At 46.8% G+C, this 26,781-nt stretch overlaps 1 protein-coding gene across 1 annotated transcript in view; it reads right to left on the bottom strand.

Moving 5' to 3' along the window:
* Positions 1-2,390: 2,390 nt before the first annotated feature.
* Positions 2,391-26,781, bottom strand: part of Fbln7 (fibulin 7) — a 33,356-nt gene continuing 8,965 nt past the window's right edge. Inside the window, exons 2-8 of the mRNA XM_028756846.1 lie at positions 21,837-21,996; positions 19,397-19,567; positions 8,705-8,830; positions 5,924-6,064; positions 4,615-4,752; positions 3,417-3,555; positions 2,391-3,121 (exon numbers count right to left, since the gene is read on the bottom strand). Coding sequence (XP_028612679.1) covers positions 2,749-3,121; positions 3,417-3,555; positions 4,615-4,752; positions 5,924-6,064; positions 8,705-8,830; positions 19,397-19,567; positions 21,837-21,996 — 1,248 coding nt within the window. The 3' untranslated portion in view covers positions 2,391-2,748. The remainder of the gene's footprint in view (positions 3,122-3,416; positions 3,556-4,614; positions 4,753-5,923; positions 6,065-8,704; positions 8,831-19,396; positions 19,568-21,836; positions 21,997-26,781) is intronic.

Here is a 26,781-nt window from a genome sequence, read left to right on the forward strand (position 1 = left end):
GTCTCGGGAACCATCACCCACCTGCTGAGCCATCCCTCAGGCCCTGCTGGTAAAGTTGTAGATGATGTTGAATGTGGATAATGTTGAGGTCATGCTTTAGAGAAGTGCTTTAGAAACACACGATGAAATACAGATGGAATGATATCATGTCTAGGACCTCCTTCAACGTCCTCAAGTGGTGGAGTGGGAGCAGGTGATTGGCAGGTGTTGATGGTTGGAGCTGATGATGACGCAAGGGGTTCCTAGTGCTATTCCAGTTTGTGTGTTTGCAGTACTTGCATCTGTATTACCCAGAAAGACGTGTAAGCTAATACATGTTGACAACTAGTCACATTGACTTAACACAGACTGCAGCCTTAAGAAGACCCAGCAGTAGCTGTCCACGGGGAAAGGCAAACAGCATTGCTGTGGTTTGGATCCAGAATGTCTCCCCCAAATCCCGTGTATTTGGAAGCACCAGGGAGCAGCAGGGCCTAACAGGAGATCTTTGGTCTTTGTGGGTGTATCCTTGAAGCTGATTATGAGACAAGGTCTTCTGGGCGCTTGACTCCCAGCCACGAGGTGAACAGGCTTTGCTGTGCTTCCTCCCTGTCAATCACCTCAGCATGGCCCCAAAACCAGAGAGCCAGCAGATCGTGGGCTGCTATCTGCCAGAACAAAATAAACCCTTTCTCCTCACGAGTAGATGGATGGGCACAGCTATTTTGCTACAGTAACAGCAAGCGTACCAGCACAGTAGAGAGACCAGGGAAAAGGTCCTACGTATACTCCACACGACAGTCTGAAGCAGTCGGGCACTCCTACTTGGGTATGATAGGGACTGAAGCTGAAGGATTTGTTAAGCTGGAGGCAGCTTTGATGTTAGCAGATCTTGGTGGAGAAAAATACTACTTACCGCAGGGCCTATTTGACACCAGAGTTGCTATCATATACCACATTACCATCTAGAACAGTGGCTCTCAACCTTCCCAATGCTATGAGCCTTTAATACAGTTCCTCATGTTGTGGTGACCCCCAACTATAAGATTATTTCCATGGCTACTTCATGACCAGTTTTGCTACCATTATGAATCATAATGTAAATATCTGTGTTTTTCGATGGTCTTAGGTGATCCCAATGAAACAGTCATGTGACCCCCACAAAGGGGTATGGACACACAGGTTGAGAACTGCTGATCTAGAAACACAAGGTTCTGAAAATTGTTTTAATGAGTCATGTAACAACCTGGAAAAGCAGATCTTCAGGCCGTTGTTGTTGTTAGAAACTGCAGCTGAAGCCATGGGAGGACTCTCAGTCTTTGTCTCACAAAAGGGGCCAGGTACAAACTCTCCTAGGATTGTCATACAAGGCTTATTGCTAAGCTAGGGACGTGCTTCATAGATGATGTCAAGACAGATACAAAGATTTATCTAGATGGGAAATGGAGACCTGGATTTTCTTTCTGTTTTTGTTTGATTCAGGGTTTCATGAGTCCAGGTCTGCCTCAAACTGGCTATGTAGCCGAGATATGTGCAACTGTGTTCAGTTTTATGTGGTACAAGGAAGTGAACGTGGGGCTTTGTGCACACTTGACAATAACTCTTCTTACCAAGCTACAGCTCTAGTTCACTTCTTGTCTTGTTTTGTTGGAAACATAGTCTTACTATGTCATCCATATTGCCCTCAAACTCAGCCAGCCTGTCCCATCCTCAAGAAATAATTTTTAAGATAAAATGTATATAAAGCACTTTCTCAGTAGATTAGCATGTATTTGGACATTGAAACTCCTCTCAATCCATTCAGCTTCTAAGTTTTAACTGGAATGGTACCACCCAGTTCTCACTACTCAACGGAGTTCTCCTGATTCATTCATGTGGAAGCCATCAACTCTCGTGGTTCTTCCAACTAAAGAAGAAATCATGGAATGAAAGACAATTTGAGTATTCTCTTAAACATTCCATGGACAGATGCTGGCCTTATCAGTCTCCCATGTGACCAACTCATATTGAAACTACTGGAGCAATCTTACACATCACTTCTCTTACTCTCTCCATCCTCCACGTCCAACTGGGCAGACAGAGGGCTATCCCTTCCTAGAAGGTGCTCGCACACTCAAGGAGAAGTCAGATGGGCAGAGAATAGAAACAGACTCTAGTTCCACAGACATAAAACCAGATCATGTTTTTGAGACATGTTTTCTCTCAAGTGAAGAAACTGGCAAAATCCATGACTTAATGTTGACTCCTTGGTCTAGAAGGATCCACTCTGGGTTGCTAGGCTTCCCTATAGCTTGCTGATGAGAAGGTTGGCTGGAATGTCACAGGGTAAAGTGTCATGGTAGGTAACTCACAGGGGCATTAGGACCATCCACAGAGTTAGAACATGCTCAGCCAGAAAAAGCTCGGTGAACTCAATGCAGAACAGTTGGCTATTGTTTCAAGCACACACCAGGAGCTTCTCTCCCCACTTCAGCTGGTTCAAACTCACATGGTCATTTACATAGCATTTTGAAATTCTGTGCTGTCTCCTAATAGGGTAGGGGTGGGCTTAAAGCAGAAAAAAAAAGCAGTGTGATGGTGGAAACAGCTTTTGTTTGTGGCTTCCCTTCTGTGACAGACCCTGGGTCAGAACACAACATTGCTCTAGAAGCCTGAGTGAGCAGGCAGAGAAGGTGGGAACATGACAGAGGAGAAATGATCACCACAGCTCTTGGGGAAGAGAAATCAGCCCAGATCTCAAACCCCAGCCTCCCGACTGCCATGGCATCCTTAGAAGTCATAACGAGACACAAAGATGGTGACCTTGGACACGTGGTTGGCCTGGAAGGAGCGTTCCAGGTATTCTGACATGTCAACATCTACTTCCAGAGTCTGAGGCCCCTCCAGGGTCTGTACAAGGATGAGCTCTCCTGTCTGCCGGTCTGAGCGCTGCATTACAAAATGACCATTGCTGTTCCCACCCACGATCCCAAAGCGCAGGCTGTTGGGCCCAGGATGGCCAGGAATTGAGGCTGTGGCCATGCGGAAGAGTGTGATGGGCGTCTTCAAGTTGGAAGGGAGAGAGAGGTAATGGAAGGAGATGGTCTTGGGCAGGTGGCGACATGGTCTGCTGTCCATGGGACATGGGTTTCTCTCGCACTGGCTGGAACAGAGGCAAATGGAGGGAGTTAGACTTGGGAAAACTCAAGAGGGGCTGCCCTACCTACCCTCTGAAGAGGCCACACTCCCATAGATGCTAGTATCTCTTTTGGAGAACAAAATGTCTGTATTTCATGTGAGTTGATAGTTATAGGGGAAATGAAAGCTCAGAGAAGCATCTCTGTCTTTCATATTTCCTGTGTATTATGTAATTCTCTCCTCTCCCCAGAACCTATCAGAAGAACCTAACCCAGCCACAATGAGTAAGGGTCATGCTTGTCCAGCCTGGATATACTCACAAGGGAGATGTCTTCACGTAGCTTATATTGCCGCTGCCCTCAGGACACTCAGGGTTGACACACTGGAAGCCTCCTCCGGTGTTGATGCATGTGGTCCCCCGGGGGCACATGTGCTGTGGGCCCGCACACTCATCAACATCTGTATTGCGGGAGATACAACGAAGGCTGTGAATCTTCCTTGATTTGCTGATAATGGTGCCTATTTGCACCATGACTAGAAAGAGATAAATTTCAGCCCTATCTTCTGAGGAGCCACATGGGTATATAGCACTGAGGGAGGACCTAAGTCAGGTGGGTCCTTTTTTTTTTCCTTTCCTTCCTTTTCTTTTCCTTTCTTTTCTTGTCTTTTCCTTTCTTTTCCCTCCCTCCCTCCCTCTTCCCTCCCTCTTCCCTCCCTCACCACCACCATCCCACCCACCACCCACACCACCCTCCCTCCTTCTCTTCCCTCCTTAACCTACAACCCACCCTCCAGTGCACTCCTGGGAGACTGACTGGCCTGGGTTATCTTCCCAGGCTCCCAGGCCTTTTGGCTCCCAGGCCCTCTTGTTTGCAGAACTCTGGCATTTAGTGGAGTTTGGCAAATGGAGGCCTGAGCAGCCGTGGTCTCTCTTTTCGGCCTGTGTGTAGTTCTAGAGGTAGATGAACCCTTCCAGTCACAACTAGCCAGGCCCTTATGAGTCCTGACCCTGGTGGCTCTCTGGTGTTCTTAAATAGCCACCACACATGGTCATGGCTGCAGAGCCTGGCCATGCTGAGGTACAGTGCCCATAAGGTCCCTTTCCTGTCAGAGGACACTAGAATGTGTGCACACAGGGCCATGGAGCCTCCTAGGTCCCTTCAGATTCTAATAAAGTGGAGTCTGGCTGGCTTCTTGGCCTGTGGGTTCAGGTCTGGATGAAGGCATTGCTGAATAAGAGGAAGTGGTCTTACCCAGAAATGTCACTCACATGAGGTCAGAAGACGCTGGGTGATTAACCAACCCATTTGTGTAGGATATGTAGCCTGACCTTTGGAAGACCTGTTTGTTAACTTCGTTTTCAAGATCAAATGTGTACCCAGATCTTTGATTCTCTTAATCTAATCATTCTTGAATGGGAATCAGGGATGAGAGCAGGGGTCACAGCAGCAGCAGGTGACCAGATGTGGAGGTGACCTCTAGCCTCACGGTCACCAGCCTCTACACAGTCTCACTCACCCTCACAGCTCTTCCCATCGGCCAGGATCTGGTATCCACTCGGGCAGGTACATCGGTAGGAGCCAGGGGTGTTCACGCAGGCATGCATGCAGAGCCGGGGGCGTCCTTCCTGCCCATAGATCTCACACTCATTCACATCTGGGGATAAAAGCACCCATGATTCCAGGAGGCTACACAGCCTCCATCAACCAGACTCAGCAGCTGTGACTAAGTGGCTAGACACAGCAATGAGCAGAGGACCCCTCAACCCAGTCTAGGACCAATAGAGCTAAAGGGAGGAGCTGATGTGGAGACGCCAGAAGGGCTCCTCAGTGTAAGTGGGAAGCTCTACAAAGGTTAGTGAGTCAGGTACCCAGCTCAGAGACTAGAACCAGATTCAGACTCTTATCTTAGATCTCCTCATCTTCGGCAATAGAGAAACAGAGTGAGAGAGTCCTGCAGCCTGTGGGGGAGCTGCAGACCTGTGATCTTAGCATTTGAGAGGCTGATGCAGGGATCTCCATCTGAGGCCAGCCTGGCCTGTACATTGAGATGCCTCTTTAAAAGGGGGTGGGGAGTGTTTATTTCTGATGCTGTGAAATGAGCTTCTTAGCACTAGCTGACCAGGTCTCAGGGTGGAACTGCTCTATAGTGGGCTAACCTGAGAGGAAGAGACGGGGGAATGAGTCTCAGGCTGTGACCACATCCATGGCCCTGGCTGCCATACATGATCTGAGCTCCTCTCTTGCCACCAGCTCATAGAGTTTTTGCCAGAGGTGTGGTGGTAGGGGCTGCACATGACAGGGCAAAAGGCTCCTCTTGGGCATAGTAGCTCCAGGCTATGTCAGAGGACAAGCCTGTCACCCTGGCTGCTTTCTTCTTTCCCTACCCCCCATAAGTAGTAGAAGATGACCTTGAACTTTTTATCCTCCTATCTCCATCTCCTAAATGTTGGGATTATACCCATATCCCTCCCAGTTTAAACGGTGATGGGATCGGACGAATGTGCGTGCTAGAGACTGATTGCATATCTCCATCTGTTGTCTATAAGAAGAAAGAGAAGGCCCTGGTGCACCCTACTAGGCCCCAACCGTAGAAAGATAAAACGGATAGATGAGGAAGAGAACCAAGATGGTCGAACACTTTTTTCTCCAGAACACTCCTGACGTCTACCTGTTCATTTCGATCATCTTGGCGACTCTTACCTAAATCACGGGTCTCACTGAGACTACGCCCAGGAAGACCCTTTGGTCCCACCCCTGCGCTCCGCCTCAGGATTGGGATCTCCTCCTAAGCTTGCGGCCCCGCTCCCCCGGTAGCCCCAGCCTACCCTGGCAGACGCTGTGGCCGCCCGCGGTGCCGCTCAGGTGGAATCCCGCTTCGCAGCTGCAGTGCTGTTCCCGGTCCACCTGCGCGCAGCGGGGCGCGCGGCTGAAGGCGGGGTCACCGGCCACACCGCCGTCGGGGGCCGCTGCGGGAAGAAAACACGCTCAGCGCCCCGACCCCTGGAACCTGCCGTGCACCCCAGGATCGGTGAGACCCTATCTCCCAGGGCATATTCTATAGCAGGGAAGGAATGTCAGTGATTAACCTAAACCGAGCGACTGCTACTGTGACCCGGACAGGGTAAGAGATTGGAATGTAAAGGCGGGACAGCCAGGCATACTGCAGTGTCAAGTCTGAAATTCATTTTGAGAATCTTGTACAACGGCCACAACGCAGTGAGCATTAGAGTTTAAAACTCTGAGCCTCCACTTTTTCTATTTGGGGTCTGCGTGTGTATACAAGCTTGCAGCTTCTTCAAGGTCTTCAAGGTAGTTGTTTTATTATTACAGTTTTTGCATCTTTCCAAAACCAGAACTTAAGTTTCCTAACCACAATAAAAAATAAGGTAAATGGATAAAAAGCAAACAAACAAGATCATGATCCTGGCTATCCTGGAACTCATTGTGTAGTCTAGACTGGCCTTTAACCTCCTCTGCTTTCCGAGTCCTGGGATTAAAGGATTTTGTTTTTTGTTTGTTTGTTTGTTGTTGTTGTTGTTGTTGTTTCCCTGAGACATGATTTCTCTGTGTAGCCTTGGGCTGTCCTGGAACTCACTCTACATATCAGGCTGGCCTTGAATTTGGGGATCCACCTGCCTCTGCTTTTGGAGTGCTGGGATTAAAGGGCTAACCACCACAGCCTAATGGGTCTTAAAAAAATTTTTATTTTATGTGTGCCTGAATATATATATATATATATACATATACACACATATATGCATACATATACATATCCCCTGTGGTGCCTGATGCTCTTGGAGGCCAAAAGAGGATTTCTTGATCTCCCTGGAACTGGAGAGTTAAAGGTAGCCTTGAGCCACCATGTGGGTGCTGGGAACCCTTGCCTACCCCTACAAGAACAGTAAGTGCTCTTAACCTCTGAGCATCTCTCTAACTCTGGAGAATGGATTTTTTAAAAAATAATTCTTGTAGTTATTCTCAAGGCCAAGGCAGGATCTCCTGAATCTAATTCAAGGCCAGCCTCAATCTTAAAATGATAACGGTGGGGACTGGAGAGAGCCAGAATTACTGTTTCAGAGGACTTGAGTTTGATTTTCAGCACCAACATCTGGATGCTTATAATTGCCTGTAACTCCACTTCCAGGGGATCAGAAGCCCCCTTTTGGCTTCCACAGGTACTGCAGTCAAGTGCAGAAATACACACACACACACACACACACACACACACACACACACACACAAAATTTAAAAATTAAAAATTAGAAAAAAATATTGGGAGAGGCTTACAGGATACTGGGAGAGAGGTGTCATCCAACTGATGGGAAAGAAGGTTCTAGGTGAGCTTGTTGGGTCATTTTGTCATGCATACCTGCTTACTCCTCACTTTCCATCCCTGGGGATACTTCATAAAATGATCCTGGGGCCTGAGAAACAATGACCCAATGGTCCCACAGCAGAAGGCCCCCAATAGGGGCATTTAGTGGCCAGTAGGGCATCACTGAGGTGCAAGGGGATCTTGTTGCTGTGCTTCTTTGTAAACAGAGTCAGTGGGCTTCCAGGAAAGCCCTGCCTCCGCAATGCTTCAACAGAAGATAACTCTAGACAGCAGAGCTGTAGGAAGCCTTTGGGGGCAGCTTCCTTGTGAGAAAGGATCTGGCAGGCCAGTCCAACTTTGTTAAGACACAGTGAGCAGCAAGCTTGTGGGTACACTATTTAGCCCTGACCTAGGTCTGGCTGCCATAAAGGCTATAAAGTGGTTTTGTTTTATTTTATTTGAGGCAGGTCTCCTGTGTTCCTGGCTGGGCTTAGACTCTGCTATGAAGCCAAGGATGGCCTTAAAAATCTGTTTCTCCTGCTTCTCCTTGCCAGGTGCTAGGATCACAGAAGCACGCCATTATGCCCAACATCAGGTGATGCTAAAAACCAAATGCGTGGCTTCCTGCGTCACGGACAAGCACCTACAAAGTGAGCTCTGTCTCCAGCCCCAAGAGCTTGTCAGCTCTTATTCTCTGGATCTTACACTATCCACCAATGCCCATCCTCCACATGGAGTCTACCAAGAAATAAGACAGCCAAACATTGTTGGGGTTGAACTTCTTGGCTGGAGAATAGTGTGAAGCCCCCAACCCCACCCTTCGTAGGTTTCTTATCACTAGGTTTTCTTGCCCTGTGCTGGGACTCATTAATCAAATGTCTGCTCATTCATATCTTAAAACACCCTGTACTGCTGACTTGCAGGGTGTGCTGGGAACACTGGAAGGGAAAGTGATTCTCTCCTGGCAGATGAAACACTAACTAGGCAAAGGTACCCTAGTGCATCTTCCCAGGCCATGCCCCTAATCTGCAGGATGTTAATTTGGAGTCTGACTCTCCAAGAGAAGGATCAAAACTCTGGTTATTTAAAAAAAAAAAAAAAAAGAGCTAAGCTCACCCGCGTGAGCACCTTAGGGTCCTAGAGGGATCAGCCTGTGGGTGGGAACCAGAGGGAAAAGCTTAAGTCATGAGAGGCACAGAGTTCCCACCACATCTGCCTTTGGTGACCATGATCAGTATCCTTGCCAGCCCCAAGGGAATCATCCTCACCGTGTCCCACAGTGGCTACATACCAGCCTGGGTCTGATGCTGGCAGCGGTTCCCAGTTCTTCCTGGAGGACAGATGCATCTGTAGTGGTTGACACCTTCCACACACGTCCCTCCATTGTGACAAGGCTGGCTGGAGCATTCACTGATATCTAGGAAAGGATGCCAACACTCGGTTATAGATTCTAGTGCTAAATCAAACAGAAACTAACAACAGGATTTTCCTTACATTGTAGGGGTCACTCCAGCTTCCTGTCTGGCTTGGTTCTGGTTTGGTTTTGAGACAAGGTCTCATTATGATGCTCAGGTTGGCACTCTAGTTTGTGATCCTCCTGCCTCAGCCTCCTGGGTATAGTCATGTACCACTACACTGTCACCACCCCAGCTTTCTATCTTCCCACTTGCTATTCTCTCTACCTATGGGAGCTTCAAGAGGGCTGATGGGCTGACACATGGGACATTGCGTCTCTAGTACCTGCCTCACACTGTGTCCACTCAGACTCTGTGTGCAGGAACTGGCAGAACACCACCATGCTCCGTGAAGAAACATGGTGCTGTAATTTATGAGGGCGTAATATGCACAGCTGTGGCCAGGTGTTGACATCTGCCTGTGAGTGAGGCCCTTCTGGTCTTCAACTCTTCCAAGGTGGATCCCAGGCTGGCCTTGAACTCCCTCTCTGCATAGCCAAAGAAGACACTAAATTGTCATCTAAATCAAAGATGACCTTCCTGTTTCCACCTCCTGAGGGCTAGGATTAACTTGTGTGTATCACTATGCCCGCATTTCCTCCATGCTAGGGATGGAACCCGGAACCCGGGCCCCAGGCTTGCTACGCTTATTTTACCAACTGAGCCACATCCCCAGCCCTAGATCACCTTTCACACGGGAGCTAAATTCCAAAAATTAAAAACGAGAGAGACTATGACCCACTGGAATATCCAGAGACGGGGAAAATTAATTCTCCAACTTTATACTCAGTTCCCCTGGGCTCAATCAATAGGGGATCTATTGGCAGTTCCATAGTGTTGCCAGAGGGAGTAGTTCCCAGGTTACATACTCAGCTTTCGGTGGAGAGGAGAGAAGATGGGGGTGGGGGGGGGGGGAGGGAAGAAAAGGAGAGAGGGAAAGGGAGATGGAGAGGGAGAGGGAGAGGGAGATGGAGAGGGAATATGAATTAGAAAGTTCAGTAGATTTTTCTTAGCACTGGGTAGCTCAGTGGCTGAGCACTGGAGGTCGAGGCCCTGGGTTCAGATCCTCAGTACTGCCCCCACAAGGAAGCCATTGACTTGAGTTTTGGCTATTCTCTGTTTGGCTCATGGATGCTTTATTTGTCCATATGTTCGTTATTTATACCTTTTGTGTTTGTCCTCTTTCTACAACAAATATTTATAAGATGTCTACTTTGGAAAGGATAATTCTGTAAAGCCTTTGCCGTTACGAATGCCCCAGGCTCCATTTAAGCCCATGCATACAAAGATCATTTCCACTCAGGAGCTTTGTCCTCTCTCTGATTTAACTGCAGTGCCTGGGAGGGAAACCTGAGAACACCCCTTTCTGGCCTGACAGCGACCTTTCTGTGTGTCTCCCAAGAGAGCGAGGCAGGTCGCTTCCAGTGAGAACCACAGTCTCATTCTGCCACTTGGAAGGGACCTTTGCTTCCCTCGAGACTGCTTGCAACTATTTCAACCTTTCTATTCATCTAGAAGGATTCAGGCCGTCTAAACACTGCTTATGTCAGGGAAGGAGCTGTTTCTCTTTCTCTGTAACCTCAGTCCGCTGACATGCTTCCCCAGCCAGCCTGTTTTCGGATGATCAATTTCCAGGAATGTGTCTGAGACTGCATCACACACCAATGGCTCCCTGAGGTCAATATCCCAAGGTCTTTCAAGGTCCAACCCTATCTTTGCCTACTGGCCCCCTTTGAAAGTGGGCAGATCAATAAGCCACGAAGGCATGGGAAAGAAGCCTGAAAGTGTGAGCATTTAGATCCCCCAGCCCAGTCTCAGCATGCCTACATCCACTATCTGTCCTTGGGAGACTCCAGTGGAAGACACTGAGCGGTCTTACACCTGGGCCCTTCAGGAGGGGCTAGTGTGACATCAGCTTGCTAGTGATGTGAACGGGTGCCCGGCATATCCATTTCTTCACAGGCTCCAGACCGGCATTCTGTACTTCTTATCTTGATGAGCAATCAATGGCCTGGTGCCCAGGCTGGCAAGTGCTATCTATATCCCTATTGAAGGATAACTGTCATCACATTCACGTGTGTCCCAGGCTGTGGCATTCAGTTTTGACTTGACAATGGCAGTGATGGTGAGAAAGGCTGGCAAACCAAGGCCTGGGCACAGCCATGCTTCCATCTCCTGTTTCATGAGCACTTATTGTTCTATGAAAGTGAACAGTTATATGAACACTCTGTTTTAAAAATTATGTATGCACGCATATATGTATGCATGTGTGTGTATGTGTGTATGTATATATGTATGCATGTGAGACAGGGTCTCAAGTACCCCAGGCTGGCCTTAAACTTGATATGTAGCCAAGGATAACCTTCATCTCTGATCTCTTGTCTCTGTCTCTTGAGTTCTAGGATTACAGGCAAGCGCCACCGTGCCTGGTTTATGTGATGCTGGACGCTGAACTCGGGGCCTCATGCACACCAGGCCAGCATGTACCATCCGAGCTATAGTCTCATCTTCCTTTCTCTTTTTTGTTCTACTTTGTTTCTGGGCTCTGTGTTTTGTTTCAAAATTCCTGTTGTCCCAGTAACTTTATTTCTAAGGTTTCCTCACTTTTATGTATGTTGCTGTTTTAAATATTTTTCTTTTACATTTCTTTGTTTTAATATTTTTTTTTTTGTGGGGGAGAACACATGTCATGAGTGGAGGGGTTAGAGAATAATTTTCAAGAGTTCATTCTTTCCATCTACCACGTGAGTTCTAGGGATTGATCATCAGGCTTGGTGACAAGAGCCTGTCTCTGCTGAGCCATCTCCCTAACCTAGTTGGTGTTCTGCATTCTTTATATTTTAAAAAGTTCTACTGGGTTGTTTTGAAATATTGGCCTCCTTGTTGTTTTTTATTTTGTTTTGTTTTTTGTTTGTATTGTGTTTTGTGAGTATCTTTCTGGCAATTCTTTGTTGTCCATGGAACCTTTGCTTTGTGTTCTCTCTCTCTCTCTCTCTCTCTCTCTCTCTCTTTTGGTTTTGTTTGCTTGTTTGTTTGTTTGGTTTTTTGAGACTAGGTTTCCTAGTGTAACAGGGCCCTGGCTGTCTTGGTCTGTCTTTGTAGACCAGGCTGGCCTCGAACTCACAGAGATCCACCTATCTCTGCCTCTCCAATGCTGGGATTAAAGGAATGCTCTACCTCAGCTTCTCTCTTTAATTTTTGTTTTTGTATGCCAGCTTGCATGGGATTTGACAGGAGTTCCCTCCCTTCATACAGGAAGGAAGTTTCCCAGTGTACCTTTTAGAGCTTCGTGCGTGCCTCTAAAATGTTCTCTCCTGTTATATTTCCAATGTGACTGAAAAACAAAACCTTCTACCTCCTCAGCTCTGTCTTGATGACACTAAACTTGTTTTTAGATTCATTTTATGACCTTATGTGTTTGAGTGCTTTGCCTGTATATATGTATGTGCACCCCATGAATGCAGTTTACCAGAAGAGAGAGAGAGAGATCCCCAGGTACTGTTACCTATGAGTTGCCATATGGGTTCTGTGAATCAAACCTCGGTCCTCTGAAAGTGCTCTGAACTACTGAGCCCATTCTTTAACCCTTTCAATGGACTTTTTATGTGAACAACCATATCTTATTTGCACTTGTTTTCTTTGTGTACAACTTGGGTCCAATGTGAGAGCTTTGGCAGGAAACTTTTAGGGACTCTTGGGCAGATTCTCCCCAGCGCTAAGGTTTCCTGTTGAAGGTCCTGGCTGGGGGTGAGGCTTGGGTGGTAGAATACTTGCCTAGCATGCATCAGGATCTGGGCTTGGTCCTCAGCACTGCCTAGAACTGGCTGTGGTAGCCCACACCTGTAAACAGATTCGCAATATCTAAGAGAGTCAAGGGAGGTAAAGGTGAGATGGGTGTTTTACACACAATCAAGCTGCCCTCTAACAGAGTGTTTCACAAATGTGTGAGCTCAGAGAACTGGCCCTGAAATTTTCTTGAATAATCAACCAAAGAACCTCAGTAGGAGGACCCAAGTGACATTTCTCAAAATGTAAGAGACAGGACAACCGGGTAGAAATATGGTGGTGATCTGGGCTCCAAGGCAAACAGTGTTTATATAAGGAAATAGGGAAATTTTTTATTTTAATTAGTTATTTTATGACATTAAGGAATTTACTTTGTGGCCAGGCGGTGGTGGCACACGCCTTTAATCCCAGCACTTGGGAGGCGGATTTCTGAGTTCGAGGCCAGCCTGGTCTACAGAGTGAGTTCCAGGACAGCCAGAGCTACACAGAGAAACCCTGTCTCGAAAAACCAAAAAAAAAAAAAAAAAAAAAATCTTTCTTCTATATTTTTATATGTTGAATTCTTTAAGTTTATTTTATATGTATGAACGTTTTGTCTGCATGTATGTGTGGACACCACATGTGTGCAATGTCTGGATCTCCTGAACCTGGAATTGCTGGTGATTGGGAGCCTTCCTATAGGTGCTGGGAACTGAACCCAGAGCAGCCAGAGCAACAACCTCTGAGCCATCTCTCCCACACTGAGGAGGAGTCTTCTCCTCCTCCTCTTCCTCCTCCTCTTTCATCATCTTCTTCCTCCTTCCCCTGTTCCTACTCCTCCTCCTCTTCTTCATTGAGACAAAGTTTCTGTATTATGTACCTCTGGCTGTCCTGGAACGCACTCTGTAGACCAGGCTGCCTTCATAGAGATCTGCCTGTCTCTGCCTCTCGAGTATTGGGATTAACTATGTGCACCACCACACTTGGCATGAATTTTTTTCTTAATGAGAAAAAAATATTTAAAATGATAGGCATTTTTCTGACTATGAAAACAGGAGAAAAATCACTTAGTGAAGCAACTGAATGGCCCCTGTGGGGAAGTGCCTTAAGATGGTGGTAAATGACGACTGTTTTATTTTTCAAACACCTCCTTCCATTGCCCCTGGGGCCAAAGGATCAAAAGGAAGGGTTATGGGTTCTTTAGCTCAGAAAGTGCACACCCTGAGATACACGTCCTGGAGCCAGCTCAGTTGATAGAGTGCTTGTCTGCTGTGCAACAGCTTAGGATTTCTTCTGTAGCACACAAAACTCAGTGTAATTGTAGAGGCCAGAGAACCAGAAGTTCAAGGTCATCCTTGGCTACTTACTGAGTTCAAGGCCAGCTTAGGTTACATGAGGCTCTGTCTCAGAAGGAACAACAAGAAGTAAAAAACAAACAAAAAAATTCCTGCCCTTCACAGAGAGAAAAAGGAAACTCAGGAAGCCAAAATGGCTGCTTTCCACTGGCTGTCTGGAGTTCTCTGCCCACTGCATCTTTAACAGTGTCGTTATGTATAATTTCCTCCCCTGCCAAGCAGGGTTGTCACCCTCTTTCCAGTCTTTTGACTGCAGAGTTGGTACTAGCCAGTTATTACAATGTTGCCAAGAGTTTCACTGGCACTGACATTTTGTGTCGTGAAGTAAACAGCTGTAATTAGGATTATTGTCCCCGTGGTCACAACACACAGCTACAGAACTGCTGATGTGGACATTGAACTGGGCACACTCAGCAGCTGCTGGGGCTGTTCTAATGCTGGTCATGAGATTGCCGAGCTCCGGCCTAATGGAACTGTCTTGGCAGGAGAGACGTTCTGAAGACATCTGTAATCGCCACCCCCACCCCTTGGCTCTCATAGTACTGAGACAATGGACATCAATAATTGGAACTCTCCCAGCAATTTCATCCTAGGGGAAAGGAAAAGGCTAAAGTTTGGTGCCAGCCAGAGAAGGAACTTGTCTCCCAGGAAGAGGATGCAGTTAGTCTTCAGTGTATCTCAGGCAGTGTATGTGTGTATGTTCGAGTGTGTGTGTTATACATGTATATATGTTAGTGTGTGTGTATGTGTGTGTGTGTGGGGGGGTGTTGCATATCAGAATGGAGACCAGAGGTCAACATTGAATATATTCTCTATTGCATCCATGTTTAGTTTACTTATGTGAATGGTGTTTGTCTGCATGTTTTGTCTGTGTATCATGTGTATGTATGGTCATGGAGTCCAGAATACAGCATTGGATCCCCTGGATCTGGAGTTATAGATAGTTGTGAGCCACCATGTGGCTCAAGTCTTCTAGAAGAGAAGAGCAGCAAGTGCTCTTAACCACTGAGCAATCTTTCCAGTCCCTCCATCTTAGTTTTTGAAATCTCAGAGTTCATCAATTTTAGCTAGACTAGTTGGCCAGCAAGCTCTGGTGGCCTGCCTGTCCCTCTACCCCCAAGTGCTGGAGTTACAGGCGTACACCATCACACCCCGCTTTTAGGTGGGCTCCACACTGAGGTCCCTATGCTTGCATAGCAAGCACTTTATCCTCCGAGTCATCTCCCCAGACCCACGGGTTCACACAGGTGGACAACTTGTCATCTTCCCAGGAGAGACTGAAGCCCAGATAAAGACGGTGGGTATGCCACACCTTGATAGTGACTTAAACAAACCTCTTGCTCTCTATTTAAACCTAAAGTTCATGTCAGGACCCCAGAGATGGATTGGTGAGGTGGTCAGTGCACCTTTTTTATTGTTCCCCTCCCTGGTGTGGCTTCAATGAACAAACCTGTTTTTCACTATTACTTGTCTGTTGAATTGACCTACAAGGATGGGTGGGCAAATGTAGGCTGTAAAGGCTGCCAGTGCTCGGGCTCTGACCCTAACAACCTCAGCAACACTAGGTCTCATCCGTATCATCCAGACTGTCACTGTCCCCTGAGAAGATCCAATAGCAGCTACCTGGCATTGCTGTGGGGGCTCTGGCTGAAGACAGCATCCTCGGGTGCCAATGTAGGCACAGGATGCCAACCTGGGAGAGGCTGAGCCTAGGTGGTGATCCAGTGAGTTGTAGCATACAAATATTCTGTTCCATCAGTAAAGGGTAAGCATCCAGGCCCAGTTTACACTTAATGAGATGAAAAATATCCAAGATCCCATTTTGAACATTTTTTTAAAAACACAATCACTTTATTCTAACCAACTCACAAATAAAGCATGACACAGCTAGCTTAAGGCAACCACTCAGACACTGGCCCTGTCCTGACTCTGTCCATCTCAGTGAACGTCTACACAGTTAGACGAGCCACTCTGGAGCCATGGAGCTGGGCTCTTACGCCTTCACTATCAATTACTTTGTTTATTAATTTATTTAATGGTTCTAGCTATTTCAATATCAAAAAATTTGAATTCACTTATCCATCATGAAAAACATGCATGCATACATACATACATACATACATACATACATACATTCATATGACAGAGTTGACCAGAGGAATAAAAAGCTCCAGAGTATCTTCTGGCTCATGTGTCTCTTTGTCTTCTTTGTTCTATGTGTCCTTCTTTATCACCTAATATTTTGGAGGAAGTTGGAAAATATTCACTTATGTGTATGTGTGTGTCTGTGTATCATGTGTATGCAGTGGCCATGGAGGCCACAAAAGGGTGTTGGATCTCCTGGAACCTGTCCCTTCCTTCTCCAGTGCTGGGGTTACTGGCAGACACCTCTGCACATGACATTTATGTGGATTCTGGGGATCCAAACTCAGTAATTCAGGGGGTCTGAGAACTGAACTCAGGTCCTCTGCAAGAGCAGTAAGTGAGAGCTCTTAACTGCTGGGCCTTCTCTCCAGCCTCTCAGCTATAAATAAATAAATTTATTTATTTATCATGTATGTGTGTCTGTGTGTGTGTGTAAGCATGCATGTACAGGCATGAGCACGTGCGACAGTATGCTTTTGAAGGTCAGAGGAAAGCATTTCTAGGTAGATGGTTCTTTCAATCTACCATGTAGGTTCCAGAGATTGAACTCAGGTCCACAGTCAAAAGTGCTGACTTCCACCACAGACACACAGACACTCAGTGCAGGGACAAGGTGGGAAAATGAGAAGACTGTGTCAGCCCTGTCATGGTGGACCACAAAGACACCAGGACAGGGCAAGAGACAGGTAGGTTTGGGGGTTCAGACTACAGAACACGGACAGGCAGATCAGGCCATAGGCAGTCACGTGAATAGGACCTGCAGGTGCTGAGTGGACATAGAAAGAATCTACCAGGGGTCTGCAACTAATCCTGGAAGTTAAGACTATAGATAGTCAAAGCAAAGAAAAGAAAATTCCTTGTGTTCAAATTCCTCTGATGGCATTTTATCATCCATGAGGTGTTTATGGGATGGAACTCCTTCAGAGTCGGGAAGACCAGTCACTGGCATTTCCCTGGTGTGTTTGCATGGCTCAGATTTGTTGCCTAGATGGTTCCAGGTGAGGTCTGAGGGCTCACACCTGTAATCCACCCTTGAGCCATCCATCATCCCTTCCAGGAGACAGGAAAGATGCTGGACTCTTGGACGCTGCTGCATGTCTTGGCTCCTCCTGTCAGTCTTCTTGAGAGGCACTATGCTTCCTGCGGTCTGTTAGTTTTCAAGATCTAAGTACTCAGGGCTATCAGTTGTAGCATAGTGGCAGGGCTCTGGTCTAGCATGCATGAGACCGTTGGTTAGATTCCTAGTACCGACTGAGGATTTGAGACCAGCCTGGGCCCTACCTCAAATGAACTCACACCCCAAGTCCTCTCTCCACACTGCTCTTCCATTTGTGTAAGATTTATGCTCCCTGTAACCCTAACTAAAATCATGGGCATTTTGCCTCAAAAGATGTTCCAAGGATGCCTGAAAAAAATGATTTTCAGCCATGATTTTTTAAAACTGTGGTCTAAAGGCTTTTGAAAAGCAATAAATTACATGTGCCAAGCCTCACTTTTCTTATGTCAAACAGTCTTGCTCTCAAGCCCAGTACAGAGAGACCTTTTATTCCCATGCTGACCTCTCCCAGAACTGTCCACACCAAGTCCCAGCCTAGACCCAAAGGACAGTTGAGGACTTTCTACTCTACCAAGAGCCCCACAAGCAGACAGCAGCTCCGGGGCAGAGCAACCATCCCCTCTTCTAGTTCCTTGTTTGTTCTAGCTGAGATAAACCCAGGGCTTGGCTTTGTTGATTAGATTCAATTATTTTAAATTTAAGTTTTTGAAGCAGGGTCTTCTCTGTCATCTAGGATAATCTAGGCAGCCCACCCAGCTCAGCTTCTTAAGTGCCAGGATTATAGTTGGAGTAAATAAACCTAGCTTGCACCCGATCTTTTTCAAGACAGGTTTTGTGTGTATAGCCCTGGCTGTCCTAGAACTCACTCTGTAGTACAGGCTGGTCTCTAACTCAGAAATCCACCTGCCTCTGCCTCCTGAGTGCTGGGATTAAAGGTATGTGCCACCACTGCTCAGCTGAACATCTTGAATCCCAGCATTTGGGAGGCAGAGGTAGGAGAATCTTGGTGAGTTGGAGGCCAGCCTGATCTACAGGGCAAGTTCCAGGACAGCCAGGGCTACACATAGAAACCTTCTTTCAAATAACCAAGAAACAAAATTAAAAAAAAAAAAAGATTTACACTTTTTGGGGCTGGAGAGCTGGCTTAGTGATTAAGAGCACACATGTTGCTCCTCCAAAGGACCCGGGTTCCATTCCCAGCACCCACATGACTGCTAACAACTGTCTGAAACTTCAAGGAATCTGATACCCTCTTCTGGGTTCTGAAGGCACTGCATATACATGCTGTACAGAGGTACATGTAGGCAAAACACCCATACATATAAAATAAATAAATAATTTAAAAAGTGTGCAACACCACATCTGGCCTCTAAGAACTAATCCTTATAAAATCCATGGCCTTTGGAAAGTAGGAGGTAGAGGCAGGAAGATCAGGCTTTCAAGGCTATTCCCAGCTGTATAGTGAGATCAAGGTCAGTCTGGGCTTTATAAGACCCTTTCTTAAAAAACAAACAAACAAACACCAAAATCAAGCCAGGCAGTGGTGGCACATGACTTTAATCATTCTAGAACAGCTGGGGCTCTGAAGAGATACCCTATCTCAAAACAAACAAACAAATAAACAAACACAAAAAAGAAAAACAACCAAAACAAACACACAAACAAACCCAAACAAAATAAGAAAGAGGAAATACTGCTCATGACGATGGAGATCAGCTCAGGCCTGACACAGAGGCTGGCATGTTCCCCTGGCTTGTGTCAGAGGGATGACTGAAGAACCATGGAGATGGGGAGATGGCTCAGTGGGTGAAATGTTTGCCACTTAACTGTGAAAATCTGAGTTTGGATCTCCAGAACCTCCCCTCAGACCAAGGTAGCAGGCTTCTATAATCCTAGCTCTTACGATGAAACTAGAGATAATCCCTGGAAGTTTGCTGACTGGCAAATAACAAGACATCCTGTCTCAAACATACTGAGGGCAAGCACTGACACCTAAGTGATCATCCTTTCAGCACTGTGGCATGTATTCAACTCAAACACAAGAAACACATGTACACACACATGTGCATACACACACACACACACACACACAAATACAGATAGACACACAGACACAGCTGGAAAAAAAAGAATCAGACAATGTCTCTGGGATGACCCTTTTTGACCAGCATACTCAATACGGTGTAGACAAGGCAGAATGGCCATACCTCTGCAGCGGGGCCGTTCTCCAGTCCAGGTACCGTTAGCAAGACACACCACACTGCTGGGCCCAACCAGCTGGAACCCAGGGTTGCAGGTAAAATGGACTTCATGGTCCACTAAGTACTTGCTTCCAAACTTCTTGCCATCAGGAGGAGCATCCAGAGCTGGGCAGGAAACTGTACAGAGGAGAGCAGGGATTAGGAGCCTTACCCACTGGGCTGCAGTCATGGAAGCACGGATATCACTCATAAGACCTCTCTCTGTGTTGAATGACTGCTGCAGGCTGAGCATGGCCGTGGACTTTCTAAATGCCATATCTCATGAAACCTCCCAGTGTTCTTGGAGACGAGGAGGAGAACACACTGTTGGCCTAGTGAAAACTGAGGAGACTGGGGCTCAGAGACTTGGAGTCTTGTATATGCAGGACCTCGAAGTGTGGTACAGAGTGTCAGATTGGTGAGATGCCCACTTAACTGCCTCCATTTTCTTTTATCTCCAGCCTAGTGGGTGTCTAAAGTATCCTGACAGGTTCAGCTTACCTCCAGGCTGGCTCTCCCTGCTCTTCAGGTCTTCATTTAAATGCTACCACTTCCCAGATGAAGCCTTGGCTACCATGCGTCTCCATCCCTCATCTGCTTTGCTTTCCTCTTAGCCTTTGTGACTGCCCGGGTGTGTCTTCGAGATCATTATCGTCACTATCAGTGTTCTCTGCCTGAGTGAATTCTGGCCTGTGCTCTTTCTGTAGCCCCAGCCCCAGCCAAGTGCCTGGCACACAGAGTATGCTCTATAAATCAGCCCTGAAAGAAGTGGGATTTACTGAACCTCTGATGAAAACTTTCTCTGGAAATGGTACCTCACACAACAAAGGAGACTCAAAGAAATGAAGCTACAGTATAGGCGTCAATGATGCCAGACATCCCACAGGTTCTATCTCCTGTCCCCTGAGCCCCTAGACCAGGGGAAACTCACTTCTAAGCCTAGAAGGTATAAAAGATGTCACCAGGAAGACATGCCCCAGCATTACAGCTCTCCCTTAGTGGAGGTAAACAGGGGTGCTCCACTGTACCCCAGATAAGTGGGACTTGCCTTCAAAGCCCTTTCTTCCCACCCTAAATGGGAGGAGTCACTGGAGAATGAACTTTCAGGAATGAAAAGCCAGAGCCATGCTTGTTCATGGAAAATAACAAACATTGTAAGTGCAGCATGCTTGGTAGGTCAGGGTGTAAGGGCGGCATGCCTGCCTGGAGGGCAGATGTGAGAAGCATCTGAACCTTCCAGGCTGTGAACTTAAGACCAGTCTGAAAAATAGGCTATTGCGCTAAAAATAAAAACAGGACCAAAAGCAAAACCAGGGTTGACTCTGCCCTCTGGGGAGGGCAGGGAACTGAAAAGCACCTTTGCTTGCAAAGGGATGTTTTTGACAATTTTGTGGGATCATAGGTTGCTACCTATGTAGCTATTAAGCCTAGAATAAAAGAGAGGAAATGGGCTGAGTGTGGTGACAAACCATAGCTGTTGGGAGCCAGTGATGGGAGAGCTTTGAGTTCCCTGTCAGCCTGAGCTATGTATTGAGAGCCTATCTTGAAATAACAAAACAAACAAACAAACAAACAAACAAACAAACAAAAAAACCCAAAAAACCAAAAACACCAAAAAACTAAAACTAGGCCTAGGGATGCAAACCATAATCTCAGCAGTTGGGAGACAGAGGTGGGAGGGTCCAGAGTTCAAGATTATCTTTGGTTGCACAGCAAGTCTGAAGCCAAGTTATGTAGCTACTTGAACTACATTCGATAAAAATGAAAGAAGAGGACTGTGGGGAGAGTTCAACGGTTAAAACTGTTTGCTGTTCTGGCAGAGGACCAGGGATCCAATGCCTTCTTCTGGTCTCCTTGGGCACATGTACACACATGTGCATACGTACAGCCACTCATAAGTAAATCATTTTTTAAAAAACCTGGAAATAGGTGACTGTCAAATGTAGGAGAGAGGAGTAACCTTAATACACACATACCTACACATACATTCACACACAATACACACACTCTCTCACACATACTAATACACATACCTACACATACATTCACACACAATACACACACTCTCTCACACACATACTAATACACACACCTACACATACATTCACACACAATACACACATTCTCACACACATACTAATACACACACACATCTACACATACATTCATACACAATACACACACTCTCTCACACACACACTAAATACACACATACTTTTTCTCTCACATACATACTCTCATGCATGCACTCGCTCACACATACTCTTTATCTCTCACATACATATAAACACACACACACAATACACACTTGTGTGCACACATGAAGGACAAACTGGATGGGGAGAGTTTCAGGGAAGGTTCTTGAGTGTAAGTTTCTTCGGGGAGGTTCTGATGATTTAGGACCCACCTGGAGATGCATCCGGGGTCATTTTGTTAACAGTGTTTTGCAGAACAACCAGCCGGCTCTTCATGTTTCGAATGCCTTCAGTGAAGCGGGTCTCCTGGCCCTTCAGCAGCTGCTGCAACTGGCGGATGGTTGTGAGGAGCTGCTGTTTGTTGAGACAGCTCTGGGGAGAGAAGAGGCCATTGCAGCTGGTGTCATCCTACCATCATGCTCTGGGCTTGCAGAAGTCTGAACCGTGGGCTTTAAACTCCCTGGTGCCCTGTAAAACACCTTGGTTGATCAGCCACTCCAAGGCACCCCTCTCTTCTGGATACTCTACCTCAGTGGTTCTCAACCTGTGGGTCTTGACCCCTTTGGGGGTGAATGACCCTGTCACATGGGGTTGTCTAAGGCTACCTGCATATCACATATTTGTTTTTATAGCAGTAGCAAAATTACAATTATGAAGTAGCAACAAAAGTAAGTTTATGATTGGAGGGTCACCACAACATGAGGAACTGTATTAAGGGGTCACAGCATTAGGAAGGTTGAGCACTACTGCTCTACCTGGACAACAGCATCTGTTCAATTAAGTCTCGAGGTGACGGCCCACGTACATGCATCATATCCCCACTTCACCCTTAGACACAACAAAGCAAGGACAGACTTAGTGACTAAATGACTGGGTAGCTAAGCAAAGTTCCTTCTAATGACTGGCCTGTCACTCCAAAGATACACAAATTCCTCCTTACTTAAAGTTAAGACGCTAAGTTCCAGGCTGGGTGAAATTTTCCTTTCTTTCTCCATTGAACACTTTGAAAAGAGAACAGTGGGACACAGAGAACAGGCAGGGAGGCCTTTTAAAAATGTAAAAAGTAAAATAAGGGAAAAATAGAATAAAGAAGTGTTCAATACAGTCAATGCCAGACCGGGGGCTTTTAAAGTAGCTTTTAAAAAAGGAATCATGGTTGCACTTAATATTGGCAAAGACTACCTGACTTAAAGCAATGTAAGCATCATGCTGGATGATAAAGGGTTTCCTTTCCGTCACTATTGCTTTAAGAGTCAGGACATCAGGGAGAGATGGCTCAGTGGTTAAGAGTGCTTTCTGCTCTTGTAGAGGACCAAGGTTTAATTCCCAACACCCATAAGGAACAGCTTGCAACTGCTTGTAAGCTCCAGAGGACCTGATACCCTCTTCTGGATTCCAAGGTCATCCGCACTTACAGGTTCACATACTGCGCCCCCCACCCCACTGGTGCCCTTGCACACGTGTGAGAGTGCACATGCACAGACACAGACACACACACACAGTTTAAATAGAAATATTAAGGAGAAAAGAGCTAGGGTGGGGGTGGAACAAAGACAAGGAATATCCAGGAAGGAGAGAGGACCCTGGCCTTGGGTATCCGATTCTGGGCTAAGGTCATTCTCCTTCATTTGGGAACTATGTGTCACAAAGCATAATCTGTCTGACCTGGCTTGTACTCCGTGCTAGGGGGGAAAGGCACTACATCAACACTGATAATGCACGCATCCTTAGGGATGCGGATCATGGTTTAGTTTGGTTTTATTTTTCACTGAGCATCAGTTGTGTGCATTGTAGTGTTCATGTATGTGGGCACATGTGTGCAAGTGGACATATGAGGAGGCCGGAGGTTAATGTTTATGTCTTCCTAGGTCCTCAAGTCCCAAGTACAGGTTTTATAATTAAAAGATATGTGAAGCCCGTGAGGCAGCTGGGCAGCTGAGGTATGTGGCCTCCGCAGCCTGGGCCTTGTCCAACCTTTCAGTGGAGCTGCTGTGGCCACAACGGGCCACTCTCCCGGAGAGGCTGCCAGGCCGCGGCACCTTGGAGTTTTCACCAAACACATGACTCATGGGCTAGATTCAATGGATGCTTTTGACAAAATCAGTTCCCAGTTGCCCCAGGAATTCGTGAACCCACAGGGGCTCTTTGGCTTCCACCATAACCAGGGCTTGATGAGGCATAGCCCCAGAGGCAACTTCTGGAAAGAGAAGTTTGTTTTTCTACTTCCTCCCCCATGGTTGGCCATCCTTTCCACACAAAGTCTCGGGCACCCAGGCGGTGGCCTGTTCTTACCTGCCTAGCACTGCGTGGCCAGTAACTCTTCCAGACCTAAACTCCCACACCTATCTTCCTCTGCTAAAAAGGAAACGGATGTCTTTGCGGCTTGTGTCATTTCCATTTGGGATGTGCTTCCGCTTACAGAGACATGTTTCTCTTCCTCAGACGCTGCTGCTTCTCTGGCTGGTGGCCATGTGTGGAGAAGGCAGCCTCTATTTGTGATTAGGATTAGGATTATGTTGGTCAGCATGTCACACAGAGGCTGAAAGACAAGTGATTTGAACCAGATCTTGTAACCTGGGAGTGGTAGAGTCTGCACATCTGTGCCTTCCAACCTTCCCCAAGGAGATCCTCATCTACCCCTACATAACCCTATATGGTGGGGTCTTTTTCGGGAATTTATACTAGGAATTAACACTCCTGGAGTGGCCTTTTTAACTCTTGAAAAGTTGGTCAATGGACAATGAAAACAGGAAGTGGGGAGGTAACCCTCATCACACAGATGTCAGCTTGTACACAGGGATTAGTGTTGAAGTCAAGAGTTCTCAATTCCAAAGGCTTTGCTGGAAAGGCAAACATATAGGCATCTGGAGTGGAGCCCCAGGACCCCAGGAAGTAAGACAAGAGGAGAGTGAGGCGGGGAAAGAGCCTGTATGTGACCACTGGGGCAGCCAGTTTTCTCTAACCTCAGTGCTGACTCTAAGGACAACTGACACTAGAGGCTTTATCCCTTCAACTGTCACTGGGGTGAGACCTAGCAACCTCAGGCTGTATTGACAGGGCGGAGGGGGAAGGGAGCCCACTAAGAAGGTTTGTGATAACTTGATGAGGATGGTCTAAAGGCTCTCTCTGACCTGACCTGCCTGACCTGCCTCAGGTAGTGCAAGGAAGATCTCCAGTGCTATTCTGCTGGATGAGAGAGAGGAGCTAGCTAATGGATGCCTTCCACAGGATGTCTGAGGCTCCTTACAGCAACTGCCACTAACTGGGCAGCTCTCTGATCCAGAAGTATTGGACACAGAGCTTGTGGGAGCCAGGCTCACAATCTGCTGCCCTAGTCCAGAATTAAGCCCACCTGACAATGGGGTGATGAGACTGGAACCTCTGTTCAGCCAGGACAAGTGCACAAGAGGCCTGAGTTTGGGGGACCAGTAGGTCATGCCAAACAGTCCCCATTTTCAAATTGAAACAGTATCATCTTACTTGATCAGGGAAAGCATCCATCTTGAAAAAACAATTCAAAACACAAAAGTAATCCAAACAAAGAGACACCAACATTAACGTCCTGCTCCGTGTAACTTTTCGAGTCAGACCAACACACACACACATCTTTACTACCATCTGAATAGGCTAGATCGCCACACGGCTCTCTGTCTGTCCCTCCTTCCATTGGATGTACTGTTACTTTCACATCAGTGGACACAGCATGTGTCTAATTCTGTTCTCAACTTCATTTCCCTTCCTCTGTGTCCTTTTTTAGCCTGGGAGGGGGCTTCTTTCCCCATCTGTTCTCTCCACTGTGCTCTCCTACCCAATACCACTGCGTGCTCAGAGCATGAGCACCTGAGGCGTGGGAACACACCATTCCTACTTCACAAACATAGCCTTTGCTGAGGTTGCCCAAGGAGCTGCCAAGGCAAGAGGCGAGCCAGTGTGGCAACGAAAGTCTGAGGCAATGAGAAGGGGCTGGTCCTTCTCATCAGAAGATCCCAGACTCCATCTGTACAAGGTGACCCTAGGCTCCCCACAACCTTCTACAACAGACTCCCATTCTGAAGAGAACATTTGGCAAGACTGTGACTGGGTATAGCTCAACCCCAGTCAGGACTGCAGGAGGCTCCCACAGCCCAGGAAGGACAAGGGAACCCACTCTGTCTGGGCCCTCGATCTCACAGGTTCTCACAGGACCCTCAGTGCTTCGCTTTTTGATTTGGTTTTTAAGATTCCCCTTGGTTAAAGTACCTGTCACTGGCTTTGGGGCTGAAAGGACAGGGTGGTGGTATAGCTCTTAACCAGCATGCTCAAGTCATTAGTTCCATCACCACAGAAACAAAAAAATGAAAACCAAAACAAAGCAAAAATCTCTGACCACACAATTGGGTTATGCCATTGGCAAGAGGATGTAGAAAAATTGCCTCTATTTTAATAACATTTAAGGTAAAACCAAGATAGGGAAAATTTCCATTTCTGAGGAAATAAAATGACCTGAGTTTATCTTTGTTTTCTTTTCTTTTTTCTTTTTTTAGAGACAGGGTTTCTCTGTGTAGCCCTGGCTGTGGTGGAACTCACTCTGTAGTCCAGGCTAGCCTCAAACCCACAGAGATCCACCTGCCTCTGCCTCTTAAATGCTGGGATTAATGGCATGAGCCACCATGCCTGGCTTAGGGTTTATCGTTCTTGTTATACCACTCTTGAAAGAGACAAAATGTCACCTAATTCAAATCAGACATCAGAAGTGACAGATATGAAGCCTTTGTTGAAGAATGGGGTGACACCGTCAGCTCTTATCAGGCATGGATGGTTCAGAACATGACGTCACTGCTGAGTACTGGGCAGAGAAGCCAGAGGTTCTAGAGAGTGATGAGAATACTCTTATCTGTGGCCTAGAGAGATGGCTCAGTGGGTAAGAATGGCTGCCTAGCACTCAGGTGAAAAGCCAGGCATGGGTGAGTGCATCTGCAACCTGGGGTTGTGGGAATGGACAGGAGGATCACCGAAGCGAGGCCCCGCCCACCTCCAGGTTCACTGACCTGACGTCAGGAGCAAGTGCTTTCAGGAGCAAGTGCGCGCATGCGCATGCGCACTCCACCATAAATATTCCACCTCCCCCATTCTCCTCAGGGAAGTCCTTGCTCAACCTTTCATCGTTGTCTCTCAGTA

Source organism: Grammomys surdaster, unplaced genomic scaffold (assembly GCF_004785775.1).
Source record: "Grammomys surdaster isolate TR1022 unplaced genomic scaffold, NIH_TR_1.0 129, whole genome shotgun sequence".
NCBI lineage: Eukaryota > Metazoa > Chordata > Mammalia > Rodentia > Muridae > Grammomys > Grammomys surdaster.